The sequence below is a fragment of the Elephas maximus genome, chromosome 6 (assembly GCF_024166365.1).
Source record: "Elephas maximus indicus isolate mEleMax1 chromosome 6, mEleMax1 primary haplotype, whole genome shotgun sequence".
Taxonomy (NCBI): domain Eukaryota; kingdom Metazoa; phylum Chordata; class Mammalia; order Proboscidea; family Elephantidae; genus Elephas; species Elephas maximus.
The window spans coordinates 30,373,127-30,395,865 of NC_064824.1; the positions used below are offsets into that span (position 1 = coordinate 30,373,127).

The 22,739-nt window shown below is 39.9% G+C and overlaps 1 protein-coding gene across 4 annotated transcripts in view; it reads right to left on the reverse strand.

The window, feature by feature from the left end:
• Positions 1–3,182: 3,182 nt before the first annotated feature.
• The window catches only part of ZRANB3 (zinc finger RANBP2-type containing 3), a 254,774-nt gene continuing 235,217 nt past the window's right edge, over positions 3,183–22,739 (reverse strand). For all 4 annotated transcript variants that reach the window (XM_049889231.1, XM_049889233.1, XM_049889232.1 and 1 more), the window contains 6 exons: positions 19,421–19,522; positions 17,691–17,833; positions 10,474–10,578; positions 9,187–9,589; positions 6,164–6,295; positions 3,183–4,049 (listed from right to left, as the gene is read on the reverse strand). In XM_049889231.1, coding sequence (XP_049745188.1) covers positions 3,951–4,049; positions 6,164–6,295; positions 9,187–9,589; positions 10,474–10,578; positions 17,691–17,833; positions 19,421–19,522 — 984 coding nt within the window. In that variant the 3' untranslated portion in view covers positions 3,183–3,950. The remainder of the gene's footprint in view (positions 4,050–6,163; positions 6,296–9,186; positions 9,590–10,473; positions 10,579–17,690; positions 17,834–19,420; positions 19,523–22,739) is intronic.

Genomic DNA, 22,739 nt, shown 5'->3' on the forward strand with positions numbered 1-22,739 from the left:
AAAGGTCGGGGGACCAAGACCTCCGGGGTCCTTCTAGTCTCAGTCAGACCATTAAGTCTGGTCTTTTTACAAGAATTCGAGGTCTGCATCCCACTGCTCTCCTGATCCTTTAGGGATTCTCTGTGTGTTCCCTGTCAGGGCAGTCACCGGTTGTAGATGGGCACCATCTAGTTCTTCTGCTCTTAGGCTAATGTAGTCTCTGGTTTATGTGGCCCTTTCTGTCTCTAGGGCTCATAATTATGTTGTGTCTCTGGTGTTCTTCATTCTCCTTTGCTCCAGGTGAGTTGAAATCAATTGATGCATCTTAGATGGAGGCTTGCTAGCATTTAAGACCCCAGATGCCACTCTCCAAAATGGGATGCAGAATGTTTTCTTAATAGATTTTATTATGCCAATTGACTTAGATGTCCCCTGAAACCATGGTCCCCAAACCCCTGCCCCTGCTATGCTGGCCTTCAAAGCATTCAGTTTATTCAGGAAGCTTCTTTGCTTTTGGTTTAGTCCAGTTGTGCTGACTTCACCTGTATTGTGTCTTGTCTTTCCCCTCACCTAAGTTAGTTCTTGTCTGCTATCTAATTAGTGAATACTCCTCTCCCTCCCTCCCTCCCCACTCTCATAACCATCAAAGAATATTTTCTTCTCTGTTTAAACTATTTCTTGAGCTCTTAAAATAGTGGTCTCATACAATATTTGTCCTTTTGCAACTGACTAATTTCACTCAGCATAATGCCTTCCAGATTCCTCCGTTATGAAATATTTCACGGATTCATCACTGTTCTTTATCGATGTGTAGTATTCTGTTGTGTGAATATACCATAATTTGTTTATCCATTGAATCACTGATGGGCACATAGGTTGCTTCCATCTTTTTGCTATTGTGAACAGTGCTGCAATGAACATGGGTGTGGATATATCTGTTTGTGTAAAGGCTCTTATTTCTCTAGGATATATTCCAAAGAGTGGGACTGCTGGATCGTATGGTAGTTCTATTTCTAGTTTTTTAAGGAAGCGCAAAATTGATTTCCAAAGTGTTTATACCATTTTACATTCCCACCAGCTGTGTATAAGTGCTCCAGTCTCTCCACAACCTCTCCAACATTTATTATTTTGTGTTTTTTGGATTAATGCCAGCCTTGTTGGAGTGAGATGGAATCTCATTATAGTTTTGATTTGCATTTCTCTAATGGCTAATGATCTTGAGCATTTCCTCATGTATCTGTTAGCTACCTGAATCTTTTCTTTAGTGAAGTGCCTGTTCATATCCTTTGCCCATCTTATAACTGAGTTATTTGTCTTTTTGTTGTTGAGTTTTTGCAGTATCATGCAGATTTTGGAGATCAGACGCCATAGCTAAAAACTTTTTCCCAGCCTGTAGGTCATCTTTTTACTCTTTTGGTGAAGTCTTTGGATGCACATAGGTGTTTGATTTTTAGGAGTTCCCAGTTATCTAGTTTCTCTTCTGGTGTTTGTGCATTGTTAGTTATGTTTAGTACACTGTTTATGCCATGTATTGGGGCTCCTAGCATTGTCCCTATTTTTTCTTCTATGAACTTTATCATTTTAGATTTCATATTTAGGTCTTTGATCCATTGTGAGTTAGTTTTTGGGCATGATGTGAGGTACGGGTCTTGTTTCATTTTTTTTGCAGATGGATATCCAGTTATACCAGTGCTGTTTTTTAAAGATACTGTCTTTTCCCCATTTAACTGACTGTGGGCCTTTGTCAAATATCAGCTGCTCATATGTGGATGGATTTATGTCTGGATTCTCAATTCTGTTCCATTGGTCTATGTATCTGTTGTTGTACCAGTACCAGGCTGTTTTGACTACTGTGGCGGTATAATAGGTTCTAAAATCAGGTAGTGTGAGGCCTCCCACTTTGTTCTTCTTCTTCAGTATTGCTTTACTTATTTGGGGCCCCTTTCCCTTCCATATGAAGTTGGTGATTTGTTTCTCCATCTCATAAAAAAATGTTGTTGGAATTCGAATTGGAATTGCGTTGTATCTATAGATTGCTTTTGGCAGAACAGACGTTTTTACAACGTTGAGCCTTCCTATCCATGAGCAAGCTGTGTTTTTCCACTTATGTAGGTCTCTTTTGATTTCCTGCAGTAGTGTCTTGTAGTTTCTTTGTATAGGTCTTTTACATCTCTGGTAAGATTTATTCCTAAGTATTTTATCTTCTTGGGGTTACTGTAAATAGTATTGATTTGGTAATTTTCTTCCATGTTCTTTTTGTTGGCGTAGAAGAATCCAACTACTTTTTGTATGTTTATCTTGTTTCCTGATACTCTGCTGAACTCTTCTATTAGTTTCAGTAGTTTTCTTGAGGATTCCTTAGGGTTTTCTGTGTATAAGATTATGTCATCTGCAAATAGAGATACTTTTACTTCTTCCTTACCAATCTAGATACCCTTTATTTCTTTATCTGGCCTAACTGCTCTGGCTAGGACCTCCAGCACAATGTTGAATAAGAGCAGTGATAAAGGGCATCCTTGTTTGGTTCCCAATCTCAAGGGGAATGCTTTCAGGCTCTCTCCATTTAGGGTGATGTTGGCCGTTGGCTTTGTGTAAATGCCCTTTATTATGCTGAAGAATTTTCCTTCTATGCCTATTTTGCTGAGAGTTTTTATCATGAATGGGTGCTGGACTTTGTCAAATGCCTTTTCGGCATCAATTGATAAGATCATGTGGTTCTTGTCTTTTGTTTTATTTATATGGTTAAACATATTTATATGGTGGATTACATTAATTGTTTGTCTAATGTTGAACCATCCCTGCATACCTAGTATGAATCCTACTTGGTCATGGTGAATTATTTTTTTGATATGTTGTTGAATTCTATTGGCTAGGATTTTGTTGAAGATTTTTGCATCTGAGTTCATGAGGGATATAGGTTTGTAATTTTCTTTTTTGTGGTGTCTTTACCTGGTTTTGGTATCAGGGATATACTGGCTCCACAGCATGAGTTTAGAAGTATTCCATCCTTTTCTATGCTCTGAAATACCTTTAGTAGTAGTATTACCATTGTATTTTTTAATGTGTATATCCACCTGATCATGCTTTACTGTAAAGTGTTTCACAATCATCATTCTTTTTAAAAGAGGTATCAGAAATACACTTGTAATAAAACAGGATTTTAAAATCAGAAAATGACAACCATGAGATAAAGCGTGCTTTGATAGTAAGTCTAGTTTTATGCATTTTTTAAAACTCATAAAATGAACCTTAAATGTCATTTCACACTTTGTTTTCAGTTTTTTCTTAATATTTTTAACAATTACTTTACCCAGAAGCCCCCAAATCATCCCCAAAACACCATAAGTACAATTAGCTTATTTTCAAAAGCATCTTTTCAATAAAGATGGCTGGCTAAGAAATAAAGCAAAAAAGGCAACAACCCCAAATGTGTATCCCAAGCCCAGTTTGGAGGCATTTAGTGAACAAGCATTCCTCTTAGATACTGAGCAGGCTGGTCAGGTTTGCACCAGAATTTCTGAATAAGGATGACTTGCCTACAAAGTTTCCCTTATAGTTTATACAGCACTCCACTTATAACTACGATAGTCCAGAAGCAATACTAATTCAGCAGCGTTTTTCAGGTACCTGAAAGTTCATTTTTCAAAAGCAATATCTATGCATAATACAGTGATTAAGGTACATTAGGGGAAAATGTAGCCTTAACATAACATTGTTGAAACATAATTTAGAGTCTGCACGAAATCAACAAGATCACAGAAATAGTTGTTATTGTAACTTGGTTTCTGTTAAGTACTTTTAAAAGCTATCAATTTAGTATAAAAAGTACTTAATATAAAAAGGGAGGTTGACTTCTTGATTTTTGTCCTGAAAATTTTCACTCTTACAAAATTAGACACATGTGAAAAAAAGTTTGCATTAAATTCCTCCACATGTAAACCATTTGTCATCCATGCATATACTTCTACACTTCACTTCTTTACCAAAAACCGTGTGATGTCTGATCCGTGCTTTGCTGCCAGAGATTGTCTTCTCACCTGGCTTCTTTCTTTGGCTTGTCTGGCAGTTCTCTAAAGTTAAAAATACACATGCATACATATGTTAGGGAAAAAAGCACTGGCTATAGAAGCTCATAAACTCTTTGTATTCTCTTAGCCTGGAAAACTCTACATTATCACCACACCCACTTACCAGTTCTTTGCCATTAGGGGGCTTCCCATGCTACAAGGCAGAGGCCCCCGGCCACTCAGGTTAAGTGCCCGGGATCAGCCCTATGTTCCCTGAGACCAGATTCTGAAGACAGTACAGAGCTATGGGGGAGTTTTGATTCTGCTCACTTGAGTGGGAGAGCAGAAGGCATCTTGGATTTCCCAGAGTCCCCAAATTGTCCAAAATCACCATAGGTACACTTAGCTTATTTTCAAAAGCATCTTTTCAATAAAGATAGCTGGCTAAGAAATAAACGCCCTCACTTCTATTTTCTGGGCCTAGAAACCATTCCCAACTCAATAGTCAACCAATGCAGATTAGATATCTCAACGCACAATGAGACAAAGCAGGGCTGGAGTCTTCTTCCAGTCTTACAAATAAAAAATTCTCATGAAAATCTGAAAAGTAATTAGAGGGTTCTTTTTCTTTTGTTATTTCTTAATTCTCTTATAAGTGTTGAATTTGTTAATAATTTGCTTAGTTGACAAGTCCACGTGCATGTGATCCAGGTGGAAGAGATGGGGAAAGAAAAGAAGGTTAGAACTAAAAGAAAACAAAACTACCTATAGGACATGATCCCATTTATGTAAAATTATGTTTGGGCAGAGATTATGGAACCTAAATATTGAAAGAAGATCACTAAAGAGGTCATTCAATATGGACAATGGCAAAGGATCTGAACAGTACTCAAAAGAGTAAATGACATTGATTATCATTTTAAACAGACACCAGCTTCTTTAGTGAACAATGACAGGCCATTTTTTTCCCCATCACATTACCGCTCGTGCAGTTAAATGGGCACGCTTATTCATCGCCGAGTTGGCGGGATATACCTGATACAATCCTTTGGTAATAAATTACTACAGTCTCAAAATATATCTGAACACTTCGACTCAGTGATTTTACATCTGAGAGTCTATCTTAAGGAAATACTTCAAAACGGAGAAAACAGTTTGGTATAAAAAACACGTCCCTGGCAGCATTATGCATAAGAGCAAATAAATGGAAACAACTTGAGTGTCATCAGTATGGGAACGGCAAAGTAAACTATGGCAGACATCTATTTGACAGAAGGTTGTGCAGCCATTTTGGATGATAAATGGCTGAAGAACATGGGAAAATTGAATATATGTTCTTTCTAAGATTACCTCAACAGGTAGGTTCTACTACACTTTCCTGGACTGCCTATTAAAAATCTATCCTGGTAGACACAAGATGTTGTTGTTAGGTGCCGCTGAGTTGATTTTTGATTCACAGTGACCCCATGCCCCCTAGATAAATGATACTACATGATTCCCCGTCCCCCCCTCACTTTAGGCAATGGGTAATTACTCAAAGATATGCCAAGGTTTAGTCACATTTTGACCAACAACCAAAACAAAATCTGCTGCTATGGAGTTGATTCCGACTCATGGCAACCCCACGTGTTACAGAGTAGAACTGCTCCATAAGGTTTTCTTGATTTATGGAAGCAGATTGCTAGGTCTGTCTTCTGCAGCACTGCTGGGTAGGTTCAATCACCAACCACTTGGTTAGTAGTCGAGTGTGAGCTGTGCATGCCACCCAAGGATCTTTACACTTTGACCAGCAGTGCAGTTTTTGCATGTTGGGCTGAGTGTGTCCTAGAGATAATTTATCAATGCTCTCAGATACTTTAGGACATCCTTAGCAATAAATGCCAATGTGTTGCTGCCCTGATTCATCAAACTTCCAGGGTCTGGGTCTCTTCCGGTGGCGGTGGAAATATCCAGGTCCTAAAATGAATTAAGAGGGAAGCAGCTTCTCTTGCATCTGTGACTGAGAACTCACAAAGGCCTCAAGGCAGACTTCCAGTGTCAGGCAATGGAAGGAATAAAATGCAGCTCTGACTAAGCCAGACCAGGTAGATTCATCCCCAGAATCTCCCACACCTGGCTGTAAAATTTTCAATTTGCCATCTCGGGTGGAGTCAAAGCCATCTGTGTGCATCACCAACCTCTCTGTGGCAGACAGTACAGAGTGTCTGCAGGTTGTCCAGGGAGCACTGTCCTCCTCCTCTGTAGACTGGCTTGATGTGGTCCACCTGCCAGAAATGGCCTTCTACTGGGTTTCTTATCATTTCATTGAGCTGCAATAAGAAGGCAACGTCAGCAACTCTCGACATACACTGTGGGTTTTGCATTGTGCAATCATGTTTATCCAGCAAAATCACAGGGAAAAATACATTAGGATGGTTTTTTATAGCTTTTATGGTGAGTAGAAAAAAACCTCTGGGTTAGCAATTTGAAGGCAATAAAACAGGTTTCTGAAAAAGTTTTTTTTCTCCCCTTACCTAACTCATTTTGAAAACATTTCCACACAAGCATGAAATATCAAGACTCCTGACAGACTGGAAAAAACCAGTTGCTCTGCACCTTTGGGTTAGTTTACATATTCCCTAAAGCAAAGCTGAGGCAAGAATAAGAACAGATTGGAAATTAAGAACGTCTGATTTTACTAACCCGAGCAAGCTTTAATCATTGACCTAAATTTATTTGTTAGATTATCAATGGCAGTTTAAGTATTAATAGCTATCACCAAGAGCTTTTGTGCTATTCACCAGGGAACTTCCCAAGTTACATGGATTGGGATGAAATTTCTAGAACATACCTTTCTAGCTTGCATATTTGGAATAAACAAATATTCTTGTTTTATTTTGAAATTCAGCAGCCACTAAGTTTATATTTAAACAATGATGACCTGTACTAAAATGGAAGGAATACCTTTTAACATTTTACCAGAGGTTATTAAAACAACTCATAACACAGTTGTACAGTTGTTTTTTAAGTATCACAAAGGTGAGTATGAACATTATTTTTTTTTCTCCTGGTCTTGGCCGAGGAATAAATTATAATTAGCCAATTTCATGGCTGCCAGCATGGGCACCTCTAATGTAGCTCTGACGCACTTTTAAGCATGCTCGTCAGACCACGGAATGGCACAGTGACCCTGATCAATAGTTCTTGGCCCATGAGGGGCCCAGGAGCTCTGAGATAGCAAGCTGAAGCAGTCAACTTCCTCCAGCTGAACTTTGTTACAGCTTTCCTTATTTTCTGTACTGAACTTTCTAACCTGTTAGAAGATGTATATTGATTTTTATTTTTGAGGCTGGCATTGTTAGAAGCAGCTATAAATGGCAGTCTTATGCATCAAGCAAAGGGCATACTCTCAGCAAAAAAAAAAAAAATCCATTTTGGTTCTGCCTCCTGTAACCAATTCTTTCGCTCTGAGTAGTCTCCACTCTGACAGGCTCTCATCCAGAAGGTGCTTCTTTACTCTTCCCTAATAATTCTACAGCAAATCATCTGCGGCCACCCTTTGACGTTCCAGATTTGCCTCTTGAAAGCAGCACTCCCTCTCCGACTGATCTTCCCCGACCTGAGCCCCATGGTGCTCCTTACACTGTAAGCACTTTGTACTGGTTGTACACTATGTTACTTCTGAAGTCCTGGATGGGCTATTTGGAAAATGTTCTTGGGTCATATCACTGTGTGTCTTCTGGAAGCCTTTGTACTCAGGCAATAGACAATAACTAGAGTCTGGCCAGCACCCCTGGGATGGGTACGATATGCCCCTCACCAATTAAACCAAAGAATCTTTCAGGAACCCTGGATGTTACTAGAGATATATTGTATTTCCCTAGCTCTCAAAGACATGATGACTCATCTTTGTGGAAATACTTTTTAATTCATTCTCTCATAATTCAGCAATACTAGGTAAATAAAAATGTATGATTTCTCTAAATAGCAGAAATTTATCCAATATTTTAGTGGGCAGAGGGTGACTCACGAGTGATCCTTTTTGAATTACAAAACCTGCACATTTTGTTCTAGTTTGAAATTTAGAAGTGGTTCGATAATGAGATTAGAAATCCAATTGAGTTTTGGAAATAAAAGTGAATATTGATGATAGCGCTAAGAACATTTTGAAAAACTGTTCTGCTAAAATTACATTTTACAACAAAACGAACATATCTAAATTGCCTTCCCATTGTAATGGACTACATTTTTGGGGTTATCATCTCTATTGTAATTCAATATTAACACCATGAAAAGTGGAACACCCAGACATTAGCTACCTTTTGATGTGATGCACTATCAGTTAAAATCGCTTCCAAAAACAACTGAGTCGGAATCTAATTCAGCTTCTAGATCTTACAAATATTCAAGAAATACAGGAGTATAGAGAAACATGTCAAAAAACACCATGAGGGCATAGGGAGGTAATTCCAGAACATGGGAAATCCTACAGGCAAGTGATGCAGTTTTTTCAACAATTATGTAAAGAAGGGATGGGATGCTGTTATAGATTACAGCAAAAGTGGCATGTCGATCAAGTACCATGTTTTGATCTTGATTTGAACAAACAAACAAATAAACAAACAAAACTCGTTGCTGCCCAGTCCATCCCAACTCATAGCAACCCTATAGGACAGAATAGAACTGCTCCGTAGTTTCCAAGGAGTGGCTGGTGGAGTCAAACTGCCAACCTTTTGTTTAACATCTGAGCTCTTAACCAGTATGCCACCAGGGGTCCGATTTGAACAAAGCAACTGTAAAGAGATTTTTTGTTTTGAGATAATCTGGGAAAGCAAAACATGGACTTATTAAAGAATTATAATTGTGTTGGCTGTGATAATGTGTATTGGGGTACTGGGTTTATATTAAAAACAAAGTAAGTCCTTATCTGTTAGAAATACATAATGAAGTCTTTAAGGGTGAATTGAATTACTGTCTGGGCTTGCTTTAAAATATTCCATGAGGGGGAAAAAAGAAATGAGAGGAGAGATAGATGAACTACGAATGACAAAATGTTGATTAACTGGTGAAGCTGGGTGATAAGTATATGGGTTTGTTATTCCCTCTACTTTGTATGTATGTTAGAAAATCCCCACACTAAAAAAGTTAAAGAAAACTAGTAAGTCAATATTAATCCCTCAGAACAATGTCACCTTCTCTCTATCACATGATTATAATTTACCTGTTCTAATGAGAGCTTTGAGGTCCAGGTAACATCCAGAAGATTCTTCCTCTGACTTTTAGGGGCATTTCTCAGAAGTAAAAAGAGTTCTTGTGCATTCAAATTACATAACTGACACACACCATGTTCAGTTTCAAATACTTTGGCTCGCAGGTAACTGTTATTAGATCGAATCCAAAACTCCTCCTGACATTTCAGAGAGCAAAACCGTGAATCCCAAGTGTTCACTTTACACTCTTGGTTAGTCTGGCAAGTGGGTTGCTGACAGAAAAGGCAAAGTGGATTCCCTTCATTATCCACAGCTTGCAAATAGCCCTTGGAAGTGGAAGGCTTCACGGTGAGATCGCTCTGGGCTGTGCAGGGATTTGGAAATGGGACACTGGCTCCAGCTCCAAGAAACTTTCTGTAATTGAACAAAACGTCTCATTGGTAACTAATTTAACAATCACTTCAGTCTAAATTCTCATCACTTCATATAAAAGTCTTCAAAGCCTCTATATTGATAAACAGTAAATACACAGCCCCCACAGATTTTGTGATTCAGTGCAGTAATGAAATAGCTATAGTCAGCACTCTATATTCCATGCCAAAAAAGAAAGAGTGGAGAGTGGTATGTTTTTAAAAAAATAGTAATATGAATATGGTATGTTGCCTCAAGTAAATAATAAGACTTTGATACATCTGGAGAAACTGGAAAATGAGAAAATGGCCATCGTAGCTAACGTAAAACTCCAGCTAAAGCTTAGTGGCTACCTTGTTCTCTAAGTGCAGCGTCACACACCTCATTAGGGGAGAGGGGCCATTACTAAGCCTTCCATGACTGCTCTACTCCAGCCTCTGCTGGCCTACAGGAAATAGAATCCTCCCATCTGTAAAGTGACAGAGTGAAGAAGTTAACACTGTTAACAGGAACTGGAACAGAAGACTTGCTAAATAGCATGACTTCTATAGGTAAACTTGGAGTCCTGGTGGTGCAGTGGTTAAGAGCTATGGCTGCTAACCAAAAGGTCGGCAGTTCGAATCTACCAGCCACTCCTTGGAAACCCTATGGGGCAGTTCTACTCTGTCCTATAGGGTCACTATGAGTTGGAAACAACTTGACAGCAGTGGGTTTTTTTTACAGGTAAACTTAGAGTTGACCAAATTAGAAATGGAGCTCCTATATTGTGAAAGTTCTCTGTAACCTCTAAAGTGGCCATGCAAAGGTAGGTATTATTACAAAAATTAATACCTAATTTTAAAGGAGTAGTTCTATTACTACTGTGTCCTAGTAGCAAAAATCCTTACTTTGCAGAAGGGTCATGAGATTCCTTTGTGATCAGACGGACATGGCCCCCATCATTCTTCACCTTGTCCATCGAGGCTGCGGCAACATCTTCTTTGGTTATATACCTAAAACAATTACATGTTAAATACATTTCTTCTCTCTTACACAATTCTGTCTTTCATGTTCACACTGTTCCTTGCAAGAGCATAGGAGAAAGACTAAGATACATGCCTAGTCACTGTGCTAAAACTAAAGTGAAGAAATAGAATTTTCTCCCTTTACATTGGTCTCCATTATGGGGAAAACAACACACACACACACACACACACACACACACACATTTTTATTTTAAGTTAGTTTTCCCAGGATTTATTTTTCTAAGAGATTGAAGAGTCATTCAATATCCTCTGGACCAATTTTCATTTAGGGAGAAAAAGGAGTGGGTGTAGGAATAACAAATGATCAAATGTGTATACAACTGACAGGCTTAAGTACACAGCTTCCCGAGCTGCGCAGAAAATCTCTAACTGCATTTGCCTCCCTCTAGGCCTTCTTCCCAGGTTTCTCCAAATCACCTAAACCACTTATAATGGTGATATCAGTGTATTCAGGTAAAGTCATTCTCTTTAAGTTAATGAGGTTCAATCACATCTTCTATAATCTCAAGGCTGTTTCCATTATTACCAGCCCATTTAGGGGACTCTTCCACTGAAATAAGGCACTCTTGATGTGGGATTCAGAACCTTATTATACCACACTATCAATACGACACAACAGTTTAGGGGCTGGAAGTAAGGAGAAAAGTTATTCCAATTAAAGGTGACGGGGGAATTTAAGTAGGTGAAATGCAATTACCCGCTTAATTCCTTCTAATTAGCATGGCCCAGTTTCTCTGGTAGTTTACACCTATCGTAGATATTTTTCTACAGTAAGTTTAAACACAAATTTCTTCATATTTTTGAGTACTTTGGTAGGTTGACAATAAAATTAAAGTTCAACCACAATGGAACTGTTTTACAAATGTAGGTAAATTTTAGAAGGTTATTTTTATATTGTTAAGGTGATTCTAATAACCAACGTTTCCTTCTTTTTATAAACTATTAAGTTTTTGATTAGGTGATACATGCACATGACTCAAGATCCAAACGCAGAAAACAGTGTATATGGTGAAGAATAAGGATCCCTCCCATTCTCTTCTATCCTTAGCCCTCTTGTCCCTTTCCCCCAGAACTACCTCTCTTCCAAGTTTTTTACATATCCTTTTAGAAAGAGCCAAGTTTCTCTCCATATAGGTTTATATCTTTTTTTGTTTTGCTTTTTATTGAAATAAAATTCACATATAATAAATTCAAGGTCCCTGGGTTGCAGAAGTGGTTTTTGATTAGCTACTAACCTAAAGTTGGCAGTTTGAACCTAGCCATTGGCTCTGCAGAAAAAAGGCCTGGGCGAATTGCTTCCATAAAGATTATAGCCAAGAAAACCCTTTGGAGCAGTTCTACTCGGTAAGATATGGGGTCTCCATGAGTTGGGGGCTGACTCGATGGCAGCTAACAAAAACAACATAAAATTCAACGTTTTAGGGTTTACAATTCAATAGATTTGGTATGTTCACAAGGTTGTGCAACCATTCACCCAAAAACCAAACTCACTGCCGTCGAGTCGATTCCTAGTCATAGCGACCCTACGGGACAGAGAAGAACTGCTTCACAGGGTTTCCAAAGAACGTCTGGTGGATTAGAACTGCCGACCATTTGTTTAGAAGCAGAGCTCTTAACCACTGCACCACCAGGGCTTACCATTATATAATTTCAGGACGCATTTACCATCCCCAAAAGAAACCCCTATACTCATTGGCAGTCACTCTCCATTATACCTTCTAATTTTAAAAGAATGGCAGCATACTATACACACTAACCTGCATCTTGCTCTCTTTACTTAAACATACACCTTAGAAATCTTTCTGTATTAGTATATGGAGTTGCCCTATTCTATTTAATATCTGCTCATGATTCCATTATTTGGATAAACCATATGATATATCTAACCAGTCTCTGATTAACAGGCATTTAGGTTGCCTCTGGTCTTTGTTATCACAAACAATACTGCAACAAATATCCTTATACATGCGTTTTTGTATACATTAAGTATATGTAGAATAAATTCCCAGAAGTAGAACTGCTGAGTCAAAAATCAAGGGTGCTTTAAATTTGGATAGGTTTTGACAAATTGCTCCCCTTTAAGGTTGTACCAATTTCTATGTCCACCAGCAATGTATGAGTTGAAGGTATTCTCAAATTTCCACAGCACATAGTATTTCATTTATTAAAATCTCTGCTAATACTAGGTATCTCATTACAGCTTTAAATCTGCATTTCTCCTATTATGAGTAAGGGTGATTATCTTTTCATGTTTGCATTTTCACTTATGTATCATCCTTAAAACAAAAAGAAGTTCAATCACAGTGAAATGTTTTAGAGTTCCTTAACTCAACTTTTTAGTTCGTAAACTTCCCCCATTTCTTCAGCTGTTTTAGTCCCTTGACAAAGGCACTTCCCTAAAGTATTTCTGAGGATTCTAAATAAATTCAAAACCTTCCTAGCTTTGAGGGGGCAGAGAATATTAAGCCTTGCCTCCGGTACTATTCGCTGTTTAAAAGCTTAGAAACCTAATTCAGTAACTTTAAGAGGTGCTGAGAAATCTATTCAGAGGTTTAGGAACTAAAAACTCTTGCTTTTCTTTTTCCTACCAGAGGTTTAAGTACAAAGTTTTGTACACCACAAGAAACAGATCAATCAGCTCCAGAGTGGGGATTGAAAACTTTTCGAACCTCGCTGTAATTTCTCAATATTTCATTTTCCATTGAGGTTTGCTCAGAAGTTTGGGTAAGTATACCAACTCTCTAAGGGATTACGTTTAAACCTCAGTTTTATGTTTAAACCAGAGAAGGAGGAAGGTTGTCTGCTAAACTGATTCCTGGATTGGGATGGGAGTAGAAAACGGCGATTTTTGCAAGAACAGAGGTGTGTACATTGCAAAGTGGCCCACACCCTGAAAACAAACCTGGGGTCTAGGTGCTGATGTGCTTTGGGGGCCAGATGTGGATAAAGGATAAATACTTGGCATCTGCTATGGACTGAAGACTGTCCCCCCAAAACATGTGCACAAAAGCTCATCTGCTAACCAAAAGGTCAGCAGTTTGAATCCACCAGCCCCTCTCTGGAAACCATTTGGGGCAATTCTATTTGTCCTATAGGGTTGCTATGAGTTTGAATCGACTCGATGGCAACAGGTTCTTTATACCTGTGGATGTAATCTTGTTTGGGAATAGGGTTTCTTTGTTATGCTAATGAGACTATGTCAGCGTAGGACGTGTCCTAAACCTAACTGCTTCTGAATTATAAAAAGGGCAAATTAGATACAGAACCAAGCACATACTGGGGAAGACAGATGCCATGTAAGGATAGCCAAGGAAACAAGGAATGTCTTTTAGGCATATGAGTTTGTGATCTAGGCACAAAGTATAAAGTACAAGTCCCTACCACCCCCACATTCCCCTATTCTTAAGCCCTAGAGTAGGATTTCTCAAGAGCAGCACTAATGACATTTTAAAACAAATCATATTTTGTTTTGGGGGGTGGGGATCCTGATCACTGTGTGATTTTCATTGGCATCCTTAGTCTCTAGACACTAGATGCCTTCCAGTAGCATCCCCCAGTTGTGATAATCTAAAATGTCTGCAGATACTGGCACTCTGTGGGGTAAAACTGCCCCTAGTTAAGACTTATAGAAAATCTCTGGTAAGAATTTCTAAGATACCCTTCTAGACACTTTCTGTGTCTGGCAATCATATATATTTGTATGTCCATCCTTTTTTATTACACTGACTTTTACCCTTAACTGCTTACCATGTGTATCATTCAAGTTTTCACATACCATACCTGATACACCGCAACAGCTGAAGAGATTATCACTATATGGAGATAGCATAATTGTTTAATCAGCCACCCACTCCCACCCCCAACTTGGTAAGATTTTTCTTTCTTTGTGCATGGAAAAGAATACAGATCATAAAATGATGGAATGTGAGGACGAAGAGGGATTACAGGTGTTTGGAGACCACAAGAGCTGAAAGGTTGTCAATGCTGCTGTTCAGTTTGTTGCTTTGTGACCTCTTCCAAAGCAAGAAGTGGGCTAGCAAACAGCTGATCACTTTTCCTCATAATCCTTGCTTCCTGCTAAGGGAAGAGACTGCAGAGAATGAGGATTTGAGACCACATACGGGAACACTTGAGCTCGGCAAAGATGACTGTGATGCCATGATAGGAGAAATGAGAAATGGACCTGTAATGACAGAGGCAAAGCAATCACAAATGTCTGCCAGTTAACCTTTCCTTCCATTAAATTTCCAATCATGGGCGTGATGAAAGTTATCATCCACCCCTTGGGTGGTGGTGCAATCAGTTAGAACCAGCTTCCCTGCTGCATAGCACCCCCAATCCACACCACTGGAGTGCAGAGCAGATGGGGTCAAGAGGCAAGTGCTGCTGTTCTAAGAAGGAAATGTCTCCCTATTGTTATTAAGTGTCTTTGACAAGGACCTTCTCCCAGGGCCGACAGAGAGAGAAAGCCTTCCGCTGGAGCTGGTGCCCTGAATTTGGACTTCTAGCCTCCTAAACTGTGAGAGAATAAACTTCGGTTTGTTAAAGTCATCTGCTTGTGGTATTTCTGTTATAGCAGTACTAGATAACTAAGATGAAATCTGGTACTGGAAGAGTGGGATGCTGCTCTAACAGATACCTAAAAATGTGGAAGCAGTTTTGAAACTGTCAATGGATAGAAGCTGGAAGAGTTTTAAAATGCCTGATAGCTAAAGCCTAGATTTTCTTGAAGAGACTGCTGGTGGAATTATGGACGTCAAAGATAATTCTGGTGAGGACTCAGAAGGAAATGAGGAAAGCTGTTACACTGGAGATGGTGCAGACAGCAAGAAGCAGCAGCAGAGAAATGGCAGCAGCAGAACCAGGAGACCAGCAAGAGCTGGCGCCAACCCACCGAGCGAGCGAGCTGAGTGCCTGTGTACAGAAGGCTTCCTGGCAGTGGGTAACTTCAGGCACTAACCAGTACAGCTAGGCTTGCCGACTCATGGAGCAAGAGAGCTGAGTGCCTTCTGGCTGAAGTTTACTGGCAGACTAGGGTACCTCCGGCACTTACCAGCGGAGCAAAAGAGCTTTGGAACACTTGGCCCAGCAGGGCAGATGTGAGTGGAGAGGCCAAAGGGGTCAGAGGCCAAGGAACTACGATGCAGAAGCTGAAGAGACAAGGAACACAGGAAGCCGAGCTGCCTCAGTCTCAAAGGATGGGGCCATGATCTCTGGGGTCTCAAAGGATGAGTTGCCACTAGGACAGACTAGGAGAATGGAGCCACCCAAATTCAAGAGAGCAGAGGAGTCCTTTCAGTAGGCCTGGAAGGTGGAGCTGAAGCCCAGGGCTCAGGGGGCTCCACTCAGAATCCAGACAGTGTGGCCAATACCTAGAGTCTGGAGGGCAGGGCCATTGTCTAAATGGTCTCAAAGAACAGAGGATTATTTTCAAGCCTTGAAAGCTAACGCAATGTGTTCTGTTGACTTGCTTGGTGTGTTATTCCATCTTTCCTTCCAATTTCTCCTATTTGTAATGGAATTGTCTACCTTGTGCCTGTTCCACTATTGAACTTTGGAAGCAGATAACTTGTATTCTAGATTTCACAGATGAAGAAGAAATTTTGGGTCTTGGAGTTGAATTAAGAACTTTGCTATATTATAACGGAATGAATGTGCTTTACATATGGCAAAGACATGAATTTTGGGGGGCCAAAGGGTAGAATGTTATGGATTAAATGGTGTCCCCCCAAAATGTGTGTCAACTTGGCAAGGCCATGACTCCCAGTATTGTGTGATTATTTACCATTTTGTCATCTGATGTGATTTCCCTATGTGTCGTAAATCCTACCTCTCTGATATTAACAAGGCAGGACTCAACCTACGAGATTAGGTTGTGTTTTAAACAAATCTCTTTTGAGATATAAAAGAGAGAAGTGAGCAGAGAGACACGGGGACCTCATACCACCAAGAAACAAGAGCTGGAGAATAGCATGTCCTTTGGACTCAGGGTCCCTGTGCTGGGAAGCTCCTTGACCAGGGAAGACTGTTGACGAGGACCTTCCTCCAGAGCCGACAGAGAGAGAAAGACTTCCCCTGGAGCTGGTGCCCTGAATTTGGACTTCTAGCCTCCTAAGCTTCGAGAGAATAAACTTCTGTTTGTTAAAGTCATCCACTTGTGGTATTTCTGTTATAGCAGAACTAGATAAGTAAGATACCAAGACAGGAGAAATTAGAAAGGGACAGAGATTAGAAATGGACCTGTAATGATGGAGGCAAAGCAATCACAAATGTCTGCCAGTTAACCTTTCCGTCCATTCCATTTCCAATCATGGGCACGATGATAGTTACCATCCATCACTTGGGTGGTGGTGCAATCAGTTAGAACCAGCTTCCCTGCTGCATAGCACCCCCAATCCACACCAGTGGAGTGCAGAGCAGATGGGGTCAAGAGGCAAGTGCTGCTATTCTAAGAAGGAAATGCCTTCCTGTTGTTACTAAGTGTCCCAGGCTGAACCAAATCCATGACCTTCTCTACTGATGAGTGGGACTCATGAGGAGCAAGATCCAGACAAGAGGGGACTTTTTTTTTTCTCTAAGACTTCCAACCATGTTTATTAAGAAAAGCTTTACATAAAATTAAGGAGAAAGTTATTTGTATGTTTCTGTGAGCCAATAGCATCCTCTCCTGGGGAGAACATTCAAATAAGTAACTTCTTAAACATAACAGCTTCATTGAGGTACAATTTGCATAAAATGTAATCAAGCAATTTGAAATACACAATTTGATACTTTTGACAAACGTACACAGTCATGTAACCACCACTGCAATCATGACTTAAAACACTTCCATCAACCAGAAAAAAAAAAGTTCCTTCATGCCCCTTTTTAATGAATACCATCCAACAGGGGACTTAACAGATCTGATCAAATTTAAAAAATACCTAGTTATGTAGCTATAAAATAAGTTGTCGTTTTATGTATAATTTTCTTTTTAACTCACCAGGATTTCATTAGCAATCACATAAAATGCCTCGAAAACCCTGTAGAAATGACCACAAAAAATAATAAAACAAAATAAAAACAAAGACAATTCATACCTTTTGGTACTATTTTGTTTGGTTTGTTGCTTTGTGATCTCTTCGAAAGCAAGAATTGGGCTACAAAACAGCTGACCACTTTTCCTGATAATCCTTTGCTTCATGGCAGTTAGGCTATTCCATTCACGAACGAACCTCAAAATCTGGCAGAGAATGAGATAATGAAAACTGCAGCTCGCCAGGCATCTTTCTTTGAAAGTTAGGCTATTTTCTACATCAGAAAACCAAAGTTGTATTATATTCCTAAAATAGGCCTCGGGGTTTCCAATTAAAGTCTTCCATTAATTGGATACAGTTTCCTATCTTTGTTGTGAACTATCTACAGCCACTTCTACAGAGATCAATTCAAAGACTCTCTAAAGGCTAGTCTCAGGGGCCCCAGCACATGCCCTTAACAAGCATAAGGGCAAATAGCGATGATGTGCTCACTGAGCCCAAAAGCAATCTCACTGTGTGAGGCACAAATGCCAGCAGTAGCCAAAGCAAAACTGGGAAAAGCAGGTATTGTGGTGCTGACAGAGTGATCGTGAAGCATTTGAGAATAGCTATGCACCAAACTGACTAAATTATCATAGGAATCTGGAAAATTTTTATTAGGTGACCTCTATCTTTCTTAACAGGTCCCTACGTGGTATAAATGGTTTGCGCTCGACTGCTAACCTAAAGGTTGGGCGTTTGAACCCACCCAGCAGTGCTGTGGAAGACAGGCCTGCTGCTTGCTTCCATTAAGATTACAAAAAAGAAGACCCTAGGAAACAGTTCTACTCTGTAACACATAGGGTCGCCATGAGTCAGAATTGACTTGATGGCAACTAACAACATATCTTACTTGGAGTCCCTGGGTGGTGCAAACAGTTAACATGCTTGGTTGCTAACTGAAAGGTTGGAGGTTGGAGTTCACCCAGAGGCACCTTGAAAGGCCTGATGATCCACTTCAAAAAAACAGTTATTGAAACCCTATGGAGCACAGTTCTTCTCTGACACACATGAGGTCGTCATGAGTTGGAGTGAACTAGATGGCAACTGGTTACTGGTTGTATCTTATTTATTAGTCAATTATGCATCTTGCCCATTTTCTGGGAATCTGAGAGTTGGAATAAGGTAACACCAGAGAAGAAAACTCACTGCTACCTTTCCCTTTAAGACATGTACAGCTGACCCATGGGCCATATTTCATTTCCACTCAAAAGGTAAAATAACAGTTACAATTTTCTTGTAAAATGGTGCCTGCATGCGCGGCCAGTCTGTGCACGCTAACCTTTCTTAGCAATGCAGGTGAAGTAGCCGCAGATCAGGATTAAGGCCTCCCTGCATGTACTGGGCCGGGAGCTGCCCACTGGTGACTCTGACAATGAATTGAGAGTCACCTCACATGCTATTATCCCTGCTCTCAGAATCTGTCATTGTTAGAGCTTAACCTTAAAAGATAAAATGGGATTCTGTCAGATAGAAATATCACAGTTGCTAATCCTGTGAATGAGAAATTAAATGATGTGAGGATGATTCTATCCACAGAAACGGCAACTCTAGGTGCGATCACTTACCAAGGAAACAGGCTTCACATTTATTCTTGGCACCAGGGTAATTAACAGGCACTGCCTGAATTGATTAAAATGCAGTGACTTGACTGCAACAGGCCACGAAGCGTTCTGCTTTTATTAATCTGAACATGACCATTAAAATTAATAAACAGATTTTTATCTAAAATAAATGCAAGGGACTATTCTTACCAGTGAGCGATTTTGTTTCAGCTGAAAGTTTGCTGGTAAATCTTCCCAAAGGTCTAATTTTATATCCAAAGGAATGAAATTACAATTCATCTGTTTTCCATCCTGGTTATAGATTAGGAAGACATTATTAATCAATTTTTGTCTGCAGGCACTAGTAATTATTCTAAATGGAAATAATTATATTATGGCATATGTCATGGATTGAGTTGTGTATCCCTAAAATATGAGTTGGAATTCTAACCCATATACCTGTGGCTGTGATCCTGTTTGGGAATAGGGTTTTCTCTGTTATGTTAATGAGGTCATATCAGCGTAGGGTGTGTTCTAATCACCCTGCGTTATTAAAAAGCAGGTTTTGACACAGAAGCAAGCACAAACAGGGGGAGATAGATACCAATGAAGGTTGCCAAGGAACCAAGGAGTGCTGGAGCCACAGAAGCTGAAAGAGACATGGATCTTCCCCGAGTCGACAAAAAGAGATCTGTGGTGCCCTGAATTTGAACTTCTAGCCTCATGAACTGTGAAAAATAAATTTGTTTTCTTTAAGCCATCTGTTTATGGTGTTTCTGTTACAGCAGCACTCGGAAACTAAGACAGCATAGTATTCCCTTGTTCCTGGAAGATAAACTGAGCTGGCACATTCTAGACAAGGGTCCATCCAAAATGGCTACCCTGAAAGGCCGGCTGAGTAGGGGGAGGGGGCCGGCTCCAAGTTACAGCCTGTGTGTCTCCACTGTCTCCACCCACCCCAAGCCTCCTGCATTCAGCCTGGGAAGCTGTGTAGACTGCCCCCTCATGCTCTCCTCTATTGCCTCATTTAGAAATAAGTGTCCAAACAATGAAATCTGTATATTGCAAATCAATACGGAAGAACAGTACATCCTTGAAATTAACTGTAGTGCAACTACTCCCTAGTTCACGTTCAAATTTCTTTATAACCCTTGAAAATGTCAGTATTGTATCAAAGGAGGGCATGGCCCTCCCCAAATGGGTTGACGAACCTGTCTATTGTTAAAGGAACAGTGGAAGTGAGAAGACAAAAAAGCAATTCCAGAGAAATAACCTAAATATTTGCTCCCTGAAAGGAATGTGGATCCATGAGGATTGACTGCCAATAGGACCTGAGGTCCTTCCCATCTGGAGAGGAAATAGAGGTAAGCAGAACTGCACTGAGGTCCCAACAATTAGCTGTACAATATTCCAAAGTCTCAAGGGTAAAAGCGCCATGTACAGGCGTGTAGTTGGTAAAACACGAGAAGAGATATTTCTTTAAAAGGGGAAGAACCACCTTTACGTAGGAAGATCTACGGCATCAGCAATAGTTGAGCGCGTACTCAAATTCTCTTAGCCAAAACGAAATGTTAGAGCTCCCATCATCACTCCGGAAGGGACACACAAAAAGTTCTTATATGCTGATTACAAGTTCAGGTTTGTAAGCTGTTCTAAACACTGAGTTAGACTTGGGACTCTGGCTGAAATGCAGTGTTTTTAGGGGTATATTGCTATCACGACACAGGATGCTAAATGCCTGGTACTGCTCTTCCTTTAAGGGTGTTCTTTTAGAGAGTGAGTAGGTTTTTTTTTTTCCTTGGAATTTCTACTTTTAGATTTTCCTTCAGCTCTTCTAATGCAAAAATGAAAGCTTTCGTCTCAGCTCTGCTGTAGCTGTAAAAAGACATGTTGACACTTCAACTGATTGGTGTCTCATGTTTAGAAGATTAACGGAATGGTAACATTTATGGCGAAGGGACATGTAAGCATTTAGAACAGTCATAAAATGCACCAGAGACCTCAAGAAGGTGAAGCGGCCCAGCTACACACAGACTGGGTGGCAAAGTCAGAAATGAGACAGGGAGGCTGTCACTGCTGTGTGGCTTGGCAGCAGGCATACTCCACCCTCTACCGGAAGACCGAAGTTTCTCTCTCTGCCCCCACCCAGAAAGGGGGAAAGCATAGATCAGATAACCCATTAGGCAAAGCTTTCACCGTAGAAAGTAAAAAGTTTAAAGAGCATAAGGGCTTCTGAATTCCTGTGGTGTGCTCTGTCTGGCATCTGCCTTTTGGCTTCTTGACCTTTAAGCCCCACTGGGGATCTGGCTCAGGCACTCAGACGTGCCTCTAGAGGAGTGCGGTGCCTTGGCACTTCCTCCAGTATTGCTCACCACGTCTACAGGCTCCACGTGGTAGACTGGGGTCCAAGCCCATAGGAGGAGCATTGTTTAGGGCCTGGCTTGATCCTTGGTGTTTCGTGACTGTGGGCCCATGTTAAAGGTTACTTGAGGATTTTGGTATTCAAGAGCCTAGTCATGTCCTTCTAATGATATTGTATAGCACAGCATCTGTCTATAACTATATTTGGCTTAGTAGAAAACCTATAACTGAATGATTGATCAGCAACAATACAGTTTATAAGTTATCTTTAACAAAGTATTCTTTCATTAGCTAGGTGACCCATAGGTTTGGTTATAGATACTATTTCATTATATTTATAAAGATTAGAAATTTGACATTGGAGACCAAATAAAAGTATTCATACTCTCATCAAATTTTTCCTCAAATACTCACACTAGTTCACCTTGGCCAAAGATTGTCATATAGTTCCTAAGACCCATTCAGGGGATCCACAAGGTCAAAAGTGTTTTCATAATAATAGTAAGACGTTATTTGCCTTTTCATTTTCATTCTCTCATGAGTGTACAGTGAAGTTTTCCAGAGGCTACGTGACATGTGATATCACAACAAATTGAATGCAGAGGCAGACATGAGAATCCAGCTGTCTTCTATTAAGGCTTTAAAGGCAATTGTCAAAAATGTACAATGCTACTCTTCTCACTAAATATTTTTGTTTTGAAATATGTAATTATTTATTTACTTTTTGTATCACTCATCGCATTTCTTATTTGGGCTATTTGCTTCCTCTCGTTTTTCTTTTGTCAGTTTGGCCAATGGTTTATCGATTTTGTTGATCTTTTCAAAGAAACAGCTTTTGGTCTTATTAACTCTTTCAATTGTTTTTCTATTCTCTGTTTCATTTATTTCTGCTCTGATTTTTTTGTTGTTGTACTTTAGATGAAGGTTTACAGAACAAACTAGCTTCTCATTAAACAGTTAGTACACATATTGTTTTATGACATTAGTTAACAACCTTACAACACGTCATCATTCACCCTTTTCGACCTTGGGGTCCCTATTACCAGCTTTCCTGTCCCCTCCTGCCTTCCAGTCCTTGCTCCTGGGCTGGTGTGCCGCTTTAGTCTTGTTTTGTTTTATGGGCTTGTCTAATCTTTGGCTGAAGGGTGAATCTCAGGAGTGACTTCGT